The 14,908-nt window shown below is 42.4% G+C and overlaps 1 protein-coding gene across 12 annotated transcripts in view; it reads right to left on the minus strand.

The window, feature by feature from the left end:
- Positions 1-1,408: 1,408 nt before the first annotated feature.
- HMBOX1 (homeobox containing 1) overlaps positions 1,409-14,908 on the minus strand; it is a 112,125-nt gene continuing 98,625 nt past the window's right edge. For 6 of the 12 annotated variants that reach the window (XM_042883576.1, XM_042883575.1, XM_042883570.1 and 3 more), the window contains 5 exons: positions 9,420-9,502; positions 7,185-7,280; positions 5,395-5,489; positions 5,058-5,189; positions 1,409-1,772 (listed from right to left, as the gene is read on the minus strand). In XM_042883576.1, coding sequence (XP_042739510.1) covers positions 1,635-1,772; positions 5,058-5,189; positions 5,395-5,489; positions 7,185-7,280; positions 9,420-9,502 — 544 coding nt within the window. In that variant the 3' untranslated portion in view covers positions 1,409-1,634. Of the gene's footprint in view, positions 1,773-4,330; positions 4,412-5,057; positions 5,190-5,394; positions 5,490-7,184; positions 7,281-9,419; positions 9,503-14,908 lie in introns of all 12 variants that reach the window. The other 6 variants (XM_042883574.1, XM_042883569.1, XM_042883566.1 and 3 more) reach the window with 6 other exon arrangements.

Raw genomic sequence — 14,908 nt, forward strand, 5'->3', positions numbered from 1 at the left:
TTTTTTTTTGGGTTGTTTTTAATTTTTTTTTAAATGTAACACAGTCCTGCCTGTCTCTAACACTTCCCGTGCTGTTTCCATTGAGATGTTTCCTCTTACCGGCAGCAACATATCATTTTATCAGGATGCCAGGAGATCGTTTCCACACAATGCCAGCAGATGTAATTTTCTTAGATGCACACACAGTTCATCATTTAGATAGTAGATGACAAGGCGATCGCAGGGTGACTCTGTAATGCGAGTTTGCTGTTTGGCATTTTGAATTCTCAAATGATAAAAAAAAGACTTATCAAATATAAATATCTTTAAGAAAAAAGTAACAAAAGTGCTACATATGATCAAGGAAAACAATTCCATTAGTTTCTGCTACTTAAAGTAGGTTTGCTTTACAAATATTACCACATCCATTATCAGTATGGCTTCCAATTATTAATTAAATTGCTCGTAGCAGTATAGCTTTCTCACATCTTAACAAGGACAGAGTAAAGAGAACACAAAACATTCACACCCCATTTCTCTGGGAAGAGATCCTCTTGCCTTTAAGCAAAGGCAAAAGCTCTTATTTAGGAGAATATTTATGCTATGATGGTTAACTAGCAAAGGTCAGATGTCAAACTTCTTGAATAACCTTTCGGGCTAGACGTAGGCATTAGTTACACAGACGTGTAAAAAAAATCACTCACCCGTTTCATGACCTTAAAACCTTCTTGGAAAACATTGCTTTTGAAAGTGGCAAAGTGGAGAGGGGAACAGGGTGGGGACAGAAAAGGAAGAATAAAAAGTGAAATTGTTAGTGACAGATCAATAGAGTCTAGACCTCTTCTGAGCAGGCACTACAAGCCATGCCAAATAATGAATAGTGGTTTTGAGAGGTGGACTGTTGTCCATTAGACATTCAGCTCATTTTTCATGTGATCCCAGGCTGGGCTTCAATCATGGTCCCAGAGGCAGAAGGCAGTACTTATCCACTAAGCCACACAGCTTGTGAGTAGAGGATGTCTGTGTTGAATATGGGAACATCAACTGAAATATGTGAATGTGTTTCCAATGGACATTCTTAGCACAGCACCCAAAAGTATATCAAGTCACTGTATGACCAGTGAGGCACAGCTTATTGCAGCTGGAAATCTGAATCAGCTGAAGTGGGGTTTCTAGTGTTCTTTTTACTCTCTGTTGATACTCCCAGTCTGGTGTCCATCGACCCTGTGCCACTACCTCAGCTTGCATCCTTTCAGTCTCAGAGAAGGAAAAGCATACAGACTATTTTTACACAATCTCTAAAGGTATCCAAGATTTTAAGTGTAGCCTAAGACTTGTAATTGAGGACTGTCTAAAATACCTGGAAGCACTTTGAATGCTAAGATAGAGCAGCAAGATTTTTCTAGCCACTGGGGCTGGGAGAGGGAGGTTGGTTGGTTGATTGATTATTTATTGGGAATTAATACTGAGAGAGTATACGCAAAGGCTGAGGGCACCATGCCATCTTCACAGAACAAGACCCTAACAGCTAACTGACGTACAAGAAACTGCAAAGTTATACTGTAAGAACACATATTAAGGACCGAGGAAAGTCTGCTAAGGTGCTACGTCTAAAACTAAGTTACTTCTTGCTTCGACCCTCCCCCTTCTTTCTATCAGTCGTCGTCTAGAGCCTCTGTCTTGATCTCGTTGGCTCCTTGCCGGGCCAATGCCAAGATGGTGTGGTTTACCGCTGCCATTTCCACAGCTAATGAAATGGGGTCTTGATGGTCACTATGGCTAGTGCTGTCATCCTGCACAGGAGGAAAGCAGAAGAGAGAAGTGTGGTTATTACACAAGCAGAAAACCGGCTAACAAAAACAGCGTATAAAATAATGGCCTAGGGGCAGCAAATTGCACACTTGTCACAGGGGTACAACATGAAAAGAGTTTACACAGCTGATTTCCCTCAATGTGCAGACAAAGGTAAGAGGGGTAAGGAGTGGGGTACCCGATTTTCAAGAGAAAAATTTAAGCAGAGGGAATATTCTGAGGAAAACAGGAAATCATAAAGATAAAAGCAATATACAGCATATGTCAGGAAACCAAACTAAGGTAGGGATCATTATCCTCTGCACAAATTCATGCTGTGCTTACATTCTGAATACCGTAACCAGTTCTGCTCATCCCGTTCAAAGAGGACATAACAGAAGTAGGAAAAGTAGTGAGAGTGGCAATCAGGAGAAAGAGTCAGGGGCTGGCTTCTCTACAGGGAGGGACTAAAGAGGCTCAGATTCTTCAGCTTGGAAAAGAAATGGCTGACGGTTGATATGGTAAATGCTTATTGCAAATAATCAGTAAATAGAGAACAACTGTTTGCTACTTCTGATGATCTAATAAGCAAGGGTGCTCACTGAAACGATGAGATAATACGTTCCAAAGCAAAAACAGGAAGCAGCTCTTCTCTTATCACTGTTCAGTTGTAGGATTCACTGATTTTTAGATTAGACAAAAGTAAATATGCCTTTAAAAAGAGGGGTTAGACAAGTTCATGGAAAATTAGTCTACTGTAACTATTAAAAAGAAAGTGGATACACCGCCTGGCTCAGGAAGTCTCTCAAGACTAGTGCTTTCCAGAAGCTGGACTCTAATATAATAAAATCACTCTATAATTACCCTATTCTTTAAGAATACTTTTCCTGAAACAGTGGTATTGACTTCACCCAGACCTTTGGTCTGAGCCGCTGTCCTATGAAGAAACTGAATTCACAAAGGTATTGGGAAAAAGGTGCTGAAAAGCTTCCAGCCTGCTTAGAAAAACAGTGCAATGATTTGGTGGGACTGGAACTACCGTAATTCCAATATCTAGGTGAACCTCTGCTGAGTTCTCCAGTCTGCTGAACTAAGTGCTACATATTTCTTCATGCTTATTTCCTAAAGAGCAAGGTCTCTCAGCTGTAGGACGACCACTGTGCTGATTGCTGTGATGCTTGGCAAGCAAAACTAATACAGGGAAATTAATGCTGCAGGCCTGCAGTGATACTTATAAAATCAAGAAAAAAAAGGGTTACCTTCTTAGGCACATAATGGCCATACAATGTCACATCAAATGCTTGACATAATTTTATAGTGAAGTGTGCATGCTGCTTAGTCTACATCAGAAACAGGGCTTGGTTTAAAATAACAGGAATGAGAAACAACAATATCCAATCTAATCTCAACTGTCAAACAAATTGTGCTGAGATGCTGGGCAGAATCACAGTGTTCTCCTCTCTTTAAAATGAGGCACTAATAGTGACCACATGACAATTTTGCCATTAGGTTTACAGAAAAGAAATAACAATTATCAGTCTTCAACAGCCAGTAAGTGATGAACATGCAAAATTTTAATGTTAGTATGTACATTTAAGCACTTTCAAATTAAGATGAGGGTGACAAATGCTGAGGGAGACAGAAAAGGCAAGATTTGGTAAAATCCTAGTTATATGAAGGAATGTGCTCATTTACAACAAATAGCAAATATTGTGATGTCACCTCAGTAGTGTTTACTAAGTAAGAAATACAAAGCAGAGTCCTGAGTTTTGCTCTCTTAGACACCTGTATTTGGATGAACTTTGAAGATTAAGTGTCATTGTGGAAAGCAGAATTTATGGTTTTAACTGCTAAGGGATATCAAATGGTCATGAGGAGAACTTGCCATTTATTCTGCTTCAACACCGATGCCTAATTATACTTCATAGACAAGCCCAGCCAGATTATTGAGAAATGCAGATTTTAAGGACTCTGAACAAAAATCTTTACATTTTCTATCCAGTTTATTCATCTTTTCAAAGCATTTTGGATAACGCACCAGAAAAATATAGTTTGAGAGTCGAGATAACTCTTGTATTCAGTTTCTGTATCTGACTGAACAGGAATTAACCACACTTGACAGGAGTTTCAAAATATTTTAGAACTGTCACAGAGCTGATCCTCATTATTTAAAGCTAGCAAGGTTGGTTCCACCAAATCTTCTGGTGATGACCTATAAAAAGGGCCTTAATGTCCATCAGAAGCAGAGTGACTGGGAACCCCTCTGCCAGAGATCTGTCACACTGGGCCACAGCCAAGCCTGCTAGGGACTCATTCCAGCGCTTTCCATTGCTGAAGCACTCCTTTAGAGAGGGAGACATAACTATTTCTCCCAAATGAGTCAATTAAAAATGATCTGCCAACCCCAGATGTTGGGCGTAGCACAGAACAGAGCTAATATCAAAGCCAGAACCAAACAAATGAACTGTTCTACAAGTCCCCTGGTGCCAAGCACACACATCCCTGATGAGTTTTGGCCAACACTGACACCTGAGGGAAAATTGGGAAGCGAATGCAATACCTGTCAGGAAGGTGTGTGAAGGAAGGGTCACCAACTTTAGGGTAGGTGAGGGCTCAGAGTGCGGGAAGGGGTATTCTTTTGCTGGAGAATTTAAAAAAGAAGTTGCTGTCAAGGGTTAAAAATAATCAAGAAAAATAGAGAATAGGCAAGAGTTAAAATGCAAAAAGAAAAAAAGATAATATGTAAACAACCCAAATAGTGGCACACCGTTGCAGAACAATAAGAAGCAGGTATAGGGCCAAATAAATGTCAAGCTTTAGTTAATCACATTCCCCCCCCCCCACCCCTTCTCCCTTTGTCTGTCAGCATCTTAGGGAGTGATCCTGAGCCACCCTGAAAAGTGCTCCCAGGGATACACAGAGGGAGCTCAGCACCTCACAGGAGGGAGCTCAGCATCTTGCTGAGCAGGGCTGACAAAAGGGATTATGATGAAGTGTTCTGGGCAGGGGCTTACTGCTGTACTCATCTGGGTGCCAGATAAGCAACTCACAACAGCTGTACCACAGGCAATCACAGAGACATTTCTTGCATAAAGAAACAAAAGGTGAGAGAGGGACACACATGCCTAGTTTTGCAGGGAAATAAGTTGGTGCCTGATACATCAGAGCAATTGTTAAAGACCTGTACATCCTTCCTTGAGGGCGGATTACTAGCACGGTGCCAGGGCTAAGGAAAGCTCAAGTTATGCACGGTGCACTGGGTAACACTCTCCTAACATTTTTCATACATTGCGTGTGGCGTGAATGGTGTAACTTGCTTGTTTGGAGCAGATCCTCCTGTCTTCTTCTACCTTCTCTGCTTCTCTGCCTCCCTCTGAACATCTTCCCTCCTCCTCCCCATTGCGTACTTGCCAAGTGTCCTGTTGTATGACAATAAATCCATGTGGGTGAATGCTCGTTGCTCAACATGTTCAAACAGGGGAGCTGTGCTCTTCCACTTTCCCCTTTACAATTACATCAAAGCAAAACAAGAACAAGACACATCTGATTTGCGAGGCAGAAGGCCTCTGCACGTGTCACTGAACTCTCTCATTTGGGGACACGTGGCTCAGCCATGATGCTCACCTGCTCTGAGTAGTCATTGCCATCAACGTCGTCGCTGTTGGAATGACCTCCCGGACTCTGTACATCTATTCCATGGCTCTCCAGGATTGCTGCTTCTTCGAAAAAAGCAAATGGATCCCTAATTTATCTGATGCATTAGAGTAATTAAAAGTTAGCTAATTTTTCAAGAAGTTAAAATAACTGGAAGAACAGAGTTAGTTCTTAGACTCTTCCTCTTCACTCTCCAGTATTTGGGAAGGTAGCACATGAACAGATACTGGTTTGCCTGAAATCCTTCCCTATCAACTAACAGACTTGTTTGCGAGTAAGAATCCTTGTTTTCCAGCCAGTCCTATTAGAAATTAGCTTAATTTCTAATGCACTGGAGTGGCAAAGGCATTCCCTGTAGATCTTCCCACATAGTTTGGACTGGCAGGACTTGAGGGGGGCGGGGAGTGTCTGAAAATAGATGGAGAAATTTTTAAAAGCACTTAAGGGATTTAAAAACAATACATCTTCATCTTCCAGTAGGATCCATGCATCTAAAGCTCCCTTTAGATCTTTTCAATCGCCTTCCAACCCTCCTCCCCACACATAACATAACAGTACAGATAAAGCTGTAACACCACCCACCTTGGACTAACTTTGTTCCCCCTTTGTTCCCCTTTTTCTTTGTTCCCCCCCACTTAGACAGACAGGTTTCATTTTTGAACAGTAAACATGGATCAAATTTCAGTAACATGCTACATCTTGTAGAAAGAACATTTTCATCTTCACAAATACGACAAAAAGCAGCAAGATGGCACTTCCAACATTTGCAAAAATAACAGTTAACATGCAGATATGGGCCTTATCTTGCCTACACGTTGCAAACTCAGTTCTGCACAGTACTTAGACTTGTGCATAAAACTTTGCCCAATTGGCAGAAGTTTTTTGGGTCCCGGCTGCTAATGCGAGTTTATTCTCATCAGAATGTCTTGCATTTATCCATATGAGAAGGTCTATTTCTTGTAAGTTCAGCATCACTTCTTATTTCCTTATGATGAGGCATTCAAGCACAAAAGGCCTGCAGGGCTAGCTTCTGCTTCATTCTGATCATCAAGGAAAAATATTACTTTCTTCCAGCCACTCAATGCTGTACAACCCCATGGAAAGCAGTAGGGAGCACAGGTGTAACGTGAATAAGAAGTTGTCTTGTGCAACCTTTGGTCCCTGTGGCTGAATCTGAGAGGTAAAACAACTCATCTGGCCTCTTAGATCCCTGTGGTGTCTGAGGGATGGCAGTAAGAGAGACAACCCTGGGTTTTGGCAGAAAAAACAAGTGCATTTCAGTGGAACACAGACACAAGGAAACTTACAACCATATAAAAGCTCCTCGCTACAACCACTTCTCATTTAAATGGCACACTAAGGTTCTGAACTTGCAATAGTCTCAATTTCCCTTGTTTTCAATGCAGACGTTTTCAGGTTTTATTTCAGATTGTATCTGGAATGCCCAGGTGAGCCTGAGTACAGGGAATGTGATTCTCTCTCCACAAACTAAATTCTTGTTTGGGTTTCAAAAACTGATCTTCCAATAAAACTTTGTGATGTCTCATTTTTCCTGCATCGATGATGGAATTTCATAAACTCAATTCCTACCTGTATTTGAGAAAAAAATCTGGAAAAGCGTTTCTTCTTCTTAAAAAATTGCCCCACATTTCTATTATCAGAACCTCCCGTATTTTCAGTAAGGCAATCTTGTGTAATTTTTATCTCTCCTGAGCAAGTCAATGTACTGAACCTTGAAAGCAGGCTCTCTGATACATTACCGATATTGGCTCGTCTCTTGATTTCCTTTCTTCTGTTGGCAAACCAGTTGTACACTTTAAGGGAGGTAACTCGCTCCAGATCTGATAATTTTTTTCCTATAACAATAATGGAGGGGAAAAAAAAAGATAGGCAGACTACCCTTGTACAAGTGGTGAACTCCTGAAATATAAACAGCACTGAAGAGTTGTTAGAACTGAGAATGAAGCGAATTTTATGTGAATCAGAGCACTGTGCTCAGATGCTGTGGTAACAAATGCCACATATCTCTCATAAAACAAAGTAGCCTTTCTTCTGTTTTTAAAATCTGAAATACACAAATTTCTTTGCAGCTTCAATCAACCAAATCCCAAGCCATGGGAGAATAGAGGGCTCCTTTTCTAGTTCAAGCACAAAACTGAGATTCAAAAAACTCAAACTCAATCCACAGCCCTGCCATAAATCCCATACCCTTGGGCCAGCTCTCTTACTATGTGCCCCAAGGGTGCAGTTCAATGACATGTTTTCTTTGGTTGCAGCAAAATGAATGAAGGAATTTTGTCTCTCTTCTATCTGCTTTCCTTCTTCTCCACCAGCAGCTGCTATCGTACTCCCACAGCACTCATCAGAGCCTCTCCATTCTGGCAGGACACTTTTTATCTTCTGGGAGATGGGGCAGGGGATGTTGGAAACCAGACCACTGGAATGTTACACAATCAGCAAAATAAATAATCCTAATAACAACCACCCAGCTACAGCAAAGAACTCCTTCGCCTGATGACTGGCCTAAAAAGGGAAGACAGGGGAATCAGCATTGCAGAGGGATGATGGAAACCTCTTAAGCTAGCTATAAGACTATCTGAGGTGGCTGATATAGCTGCACATTCAGTTCCCTGCAGCCTGCACAGGGATGAGACCTCACTGTGTGCTTCTTACTTTCTCAAAGTTTATTTATTCAGCATTTCATACACTTGCATAATTACAGCAATCAGCATCTGCAAACTTAAATAAGAGAAATGGAATGAGTGAACGAAATAAAATTCTGGAAATAGATACCCGTGCTGCTTCCTAATGCTCTGTACCAGTACCACTCACAGTATTTTACTAATCCTCAGACACAGTGCCTTGTCCAAAGCTGCTGAACAATCCAGTGGCATTGCCAGCCCTAAAATCCTAACCTCTTCAGCTCTCTACCCCCTGGATCCTTTTGCTTCCACCGTGAACAGGCAAGAGGCAACACGAAAGCTGAAACAAGGGAAATTCTGACTAGTGTTTAGAACAATGCAGGAGAGCAATCACCACTGCAAAGGGCCCAGGGAGGTGGGAACACCTCTGGTTTTGGAGCTATTCAAGAATGAAAAAGGCAAAGGCCCGTGAACACCTTATTCTAAGATGCTTCTGCTTGATCAAATGGTCACTTTCAAACTTAGTTAGTCTATGTTTCTGTGCTATGTACTTGTTTTCTTCTGCATTAATTTTTATTCTGGTTAGATAAAATATAAACACACCCACAGTACAAATTCTGAAAATGTCTGGCTCATAAACCAAGGCAACAGCACGTGTGTCCACTAATCTGGGCTTACTAATACTAAACTGAGCATTCATGCTCCTCTACCAAGTATAATTTCTCTGTGAAAAGGGAAAACGCAACTTGTTGATTCAAATACAAGTTCTCCCATTAACACTCAGCTTCTAATGCAAGACTCCTGTCTAGAAGTTCCAAAAAAACCCTGGAAGGTGGGAAAGCTGTGGTTTCATTTTTCAACTTGATCTCCATCAAGCTTCAGTTTGTAAACCTAAGATTTGCCATCTGTGAAACAGAACCAAGTAAATCCCTTTTCATGGAGTGTAATGAAATTGCCAGATTGCAGTCCTAAGTGCTTACAGAAGGACTTTGAAATAAGTGACCCGACCTTAAAGAATGAAAGCCTTTCAGAGAATGTTTATTTTCTTAGCAATGCCATTTACAAAGCTGTATAAATGAAATACACACCTTGTATTTCATACCTCAACTGGTGAAAAATTAAGTTTCAGATACAGGTATTTTGGTTTGAAAACTGCATTGACTTTCATGTTCATCCCATTATTGGCAGCTCTGGAGAAGGCAGGGCAAAGAAGGCTTGAGAAGAAACCTACTGCTAGTTGAGAGGGCTGAATTATTAGTAATAGCCATAAAATTACATTTACTGAATTTAGCAGGAGATGCTGAAATCTAATTGTAATTGCCTTTGGAAAGGACATCGCGATCAGCTCCTCACCTGGCTTTTGTATAACTGCATTACAGGCGTTGGCAATTTCTTCTCTCTTTGCCTCGTCAGGATATTGATTCTCATTGAAGTAACTGCAAGAAGGGGAGAATAAGAAAGTTTTCTTCAGAAACATTCTAACACAGCCTCACTGGAAGGAGTCAGCTGCCTGCTTATGCACACTCCTACAGAAGGGATACAGACACAGTGCATTTTCTGTCAACCTGCATATGCATAAGGTAATAACAGCATGCACTCATATACACACTAACTCTTTGAAAAGTTCCCAAAAGCTTCAGATAACTGAGAATATTATCTCAGCATTTGCAGCGTCACCTTGGCATTCAGAATATCACAGCAGGAGATGCAGCAAAACAGGCAACCTTATGAATATCAGAGTCATTGCTGTCAAGTGAAACACATTCTTATAAGACAACGTAGGCCATGACTCTGCTTCTTTAATTACCAGTCACCTTCTTCCCCTGCATGCCCCTGAGGCAATGTCCTACAAGAGGTGTTCAGTATCCATTTTGGTCGTTGGGTTAGTATATACACCCATACATATATTGCACACAAACACTCGGGGTTTAGATTGGCTGCATTATTGGCACAATAAAGGAGTAAGATGTCTAGAGTCAGGCTGTTTTTTTTTTAAATCACAATTAAAAGTTTAAATCTAGCCCAAGACAAGATGCTCTGAGTACAGCACATTTTAACAATATTTTCCTAAATAATTATAATTTTATTGTGCTTTATACACAGTAAACATCCTATAAAAGTTAAACTGTTTTTTTCTTTTACTCCGTTCAAGCGCTTTAAAAATTTTAATGAACTGATTTACATTCTGGAGATCTTATCAGATCTGCATTAAAAACAACAAAAGGAGTCCTGTTTACTTCAATGGACTCTGATAAGAAAGCCATAAGCAGGGACTACTACGTTTTTCAGTAGATTGTCCATAATGTAGAATCTTAAGAATTCTTTGATCAGCTTTGATCAGCAGCAGGTTCAGATGTTGGACAGCTGCTCTAAATTTGAAAAGAATACATTTTCCTTTAATTGTAGATCATTTACTAGTGGGAGAGCTAGGCCTTCGAAGGCACTTATTATTTTCCATGGTTGTTTTTCTGCTTTGGTGGATTGGCCCCAGTACAGTTGCTCTCAATGGAAACATGCATTCTGTTCCATATAGCAATTTTTCCTCCCAATCTTTTTTGAACAAGTGGTGCTAACACAGATCTCACTCTTTCACTCCCAGCTTAAATCAATCCACTGCAAATACAAATTTTGGACATTCAGTTTAAATTCCATGTGCTATTACTACATCCCATTGTTCTCAGTCCTATTTGCAGTCACAGCTACACAAATGCAGTCCTATTTCTACGCTGCTGTTCATTGACTAAAATAAATTACATCAGTGCAGCTAGTTGCACCATTAATGTACTGCCTCTTGATTTGGTAGCTTAGAAAGCAAAGAAAGACACAGAAACAACTCCATCCTCACTAAAAGAAGGGCAGATTGTCTATAACACTGATTTGGACATTGGAGGTAATCATTTATATATGAACATCTGCTTCTTCCTCAGAACTTTCAGAGTTACCTCTATGAAGCAGTTCCTGAAACTGACCTGAACCCCCACCAAAAAACAGGTGAGATTTTGCCATTAGATCTGAAGAAGAGGACAACTGGTTACCCTTACTTTACTGCAAGCATCGTGCACAGCGCATTTCCAGCTCTGGCACTGTCAGCACCCTGGACCAAAGACTTTGCATGGCATTTTTAAAAGTATATTCTTTTATCTTGCAGATATATCATCCCTTCTGTCACTGTATCCTTTAAAGTGATGTATACCTATGTAAATTCCTCTTCAAAGGTGTGGTGTGCTGCACAAAACATTTCTAGAGAAGGGAAAGTTGGAAAACAGAGTGGAAAATGGTTTCTCTAGTAGTTAGCCCAACTGACTCAGGACTATGTCTCACCAAACCCACCTACAAAACAAAGACCTCTGTTCAGAGCCAAGAACTATTTCCTCTTTCAAGTGCTACCTGATAAAGAAAAGTCAAGACTATTATTTATGTGACTATATCATGTGCACTGAAGTCCTAGTCAGGAAACCAAATCATCGTTATGCATACAAAAATTAACTCAGCAAATTTTACTACTCCAAACAGCTATTTCGTAGACTCCCTTCGCTGAACATTATTTCCTTTGTTTCTAGATGCTTGTCAGAACTCAAGAACAAACTCCATGGAAGAAATATCATGGAATTTGAAAAACTGATGCATCTATGTGATGTTGTAGTCAAAGCAGGTGAAGCTCTAGTATTATAACCACCATGGATCTAGTTAAACAAATCAAAGGATCTTTAAATACCTGGCCTCATGGCCAGTGCCACCACCAGAACTTTGGGTTTTTTTTGACAATCAAATGGCCAGGTTTGTGAGCACCAGATGGAATTCACCTTTCTCAGAGGGGGAGAAGGGTCCTTGGGGAAAAGCTAGCAGTGCTGATTGGGAGGGCTTTAAGGTCTGAAAACGGATGAGTGGGTTAGTGAGCCTTCCCATGATATAGTGTGTGATGGCTAGCTAGAGGAACAGGGTGCTAGCAAGGGCCTTGAAGGACCTGCTGCCTTGAGAGGTGCTGGCAATACTGCAGCACATACAAAATCCTATGATGATGAGGCAGTGACTGTTGGGGCAATAGGAGACAGCAACAAGGAAAATCAAGAGAAATACTTAAAGAAACTAAGGAGTTATCCTTTAAGTAGGTAACAAGACCAGCTGCCCAGCTGCTACATCAATGTACACAGCTTTGGAAACAAACAGGAGCTGAAAGCTACTGTGCTACTAGAAAAACAACAATATATCTGCCACCACTGAAACCTAGCGGGGTGATTCCCATGACTGGAGTGTGGCTATTGACAACTACAAGATGTTCAGAAGGGACAGATGAGGAAGAAGGGGAGGGGGTGTTGCTATCTACATCAGGAGAGAAACAGAATGTGAAGAGGCGCCCCTAAAGAACAATCGTGAGCAAGTCAAAAGCCTACGGGCAACAGCAAGAGACCACAGCAGCAAAGGGAGCCTTTCAATCGGTGCCTACTAAGGCCACCCAATGAAGCAGAGCCTGTTGATGAGGCCTTCTACCTCTAACTACAGGAGGCATCACGACTGCAAGTGCTCATTCTGCCAGGGGATTTCAACAACCCAGACATCTGCTGGAAAAGTAGCGAGCTGTAGTCAACCCAGCATGTCAACCATGCTCCTGACAGGCATTGAGCATAACTTGCTGAGCCAAGTAATTAAAGGCCCACCAAGTGGGATGCAGTACTGTACCTGTTGCTCACCAATGCAAAGGAACTGATTGGTGACAGCAGGATAGGAGGATGTCTGGGCTGTAGTGACCATGCTACGGTTGAATTCATGTTCCAGAGGGATATGAGAAAGGCAAAGAGTAAAATCAGGATGCTAAATTTTAGAAAAGCTAATTTCCAGCTCTTCAGGGAGTTAGTTAACAAAACACCCTGGGAAACTGTCCTCATGGGTAAGGATGCAGAGCACACCAGGCAGATCTTTAAGAAAGCTTCACGGAACCACGGAATCACAGAATGGCCCGGGTTGGAAGGGACCTCAAGGATCATGAAGCTCCAACCCCCCTCCACAAGCAGGGCCACCAACCTCCACATTTCATAGCAGCCCAGGCTGCCCAGGGCCCCATCCAACCTGGCTTTGAACACCTCCAGGGATGGACGGGGCATCCACAGCCTCTCTGGGCAGCTGTTCCAGCACTTCACCACTCTCATGGTAAAGAACTTCTGCCTGACATCCAACCTAAATCTTCCCTCCCTCTTAAAACCATTTCCCCTTGTCCTGCTGTTATCTACCCTTTCAAAGAGTTGACTCCCCTCCTGTTTGTAGGCTCCCTTTAGGTACTGAAAGGCTGCAATGAGGTCACCCCACAGCCTTCGTTTCTCCAGGCTGAAGAAGCCCAGCTCCCTCAGCCTGTCTTTGGAGAGGAGGTGCTCCAGCCTTTCCTCAGTGTGCAAGAGCTCTCCATCCCCAGGTGTAGCAAGTCAGGAAAAGAAGGCAAGAGATCAGTGTGGCTGAACTGGAACCTGCTGGTCACATTGAAGAGCAAGAAAAAAATACACAGGCAGTGGAAACAGGGACAAGTATTGTGGGAAGAGTATAAGAAAGCCAGGATGTGTAGGGATGGGGTCAGGAGAGCCACAGCCCAACTTGAACTGAACTTGTAAAGGGATGCCAAGAAGAACAAGAAAGGCTTCTACAGGTACCTTGACCAGGAAAGGGAAGTCCAGGAGGGTTTACCCACCCTAGTGAGTGACACAGGTTAGCTGGTAAAAACAGACAAGGAGAAGGCTGAGGTAGTTAACTTTTTTGACTCGGTTTTCTCAGATAACTGCTCATTGCACAGTCCTCAAACGTTTGGTTTGGTAGGAGGGGACTGGGGAAGCAACGTCCCTCCCACTGTAAGTGAAGATCACCTGAGAAACTTGAACATCCACAAGTCTATGGGTCCCAATGAGATGCATCAAAGAGTCCTAAGGGAATTGGCTGATGTAGTTGCCAAGCCACTTTTCATGATATTTGACAAGTCATGGTAATCAGGTGAAGTCCCTGGTGAGTGGAAAAAAGGTAACATCACAGAGAGTCCAGAGAGTGGTGGTCAATGGCTCCGTGTCTGGATGGAGATCAGTGATGAGTGGTGCCCCCCGGAGTCAGTGCTGGGCTGATACTCCTTATTACCTTCGTGAATGACAATGACAGTGGGGTCAAGTGCATCCTCAGCAAGTTTGCTGATGACACCATGCTGTGGGGTGCAGCCAACAGACCAATGGGATGGGATGCCATCCAGTAGGACCTAGACAAGCTGAGCAGTGGGCCCAGGTGAACTCCACGAGGTTCAATAAATCCAAGCGTAAGGTTCTGCACCTGGGTCACAGCAACTCCCACTGTTAGTACAAGCTGGGGGGTGTAAGGATAGAGAACAGCCATGACAGGTTGAACAGTGGAGCCAGGTGAACCTCATGAGGATCAACAAACCCAAATGCAAAGTCTTGTACCTGGGTCAAGGCAAACCTCACTACCAATACAAGCTAGGGGATGAAAGGATTGAGTGCAGCCCTGCGCTCAAGGGATGGTGAGAGCTGAAAGAGTTGGGGCTGTACAGCCTGGAGAACAGAAAGCTGGGGGGAGACCTGAGAGTGGCCTTTCAGTACCTAAAGGGGAGAGACAGAAAAGAAGGGGACGGACTCTTTAGCAGGGTCTGCATTGATAGAACAAAAAGAAATGGTTTAGGTTGGAAGTAACAAAAAGTCTTTTAGAGTGAGGATGATGAGGAAATGGAACAGGTTGCCCAGAGATGTGGTTCATGCTCCGTCCCTAGAGACTTTCAAGGCAAGGCTGAACCAGACCCTGGGCACTCTTATCTAGCTGTGGTGTCCCTGTTCATTGCAGGGGAGTTGGACTAGATGGCCTTC

Source organism: Lagopus leucura, unplaced genomic scaffold (genome assembly GCF_019238085.1).
Source record: "Lagopus leucura isolate 7727_CA_CO unplaced genomic scaffold, USGS_WTPT01 Super-Scaffold_100038, whole genome shotgun sequence".
Classification (NCBI taxonomy): domain Eukaryota; kingdom Metazoa; phylum Chordata; class Aves; order Galliformes; family Phasianidae; genus Lagopus; species Lagopus leucura.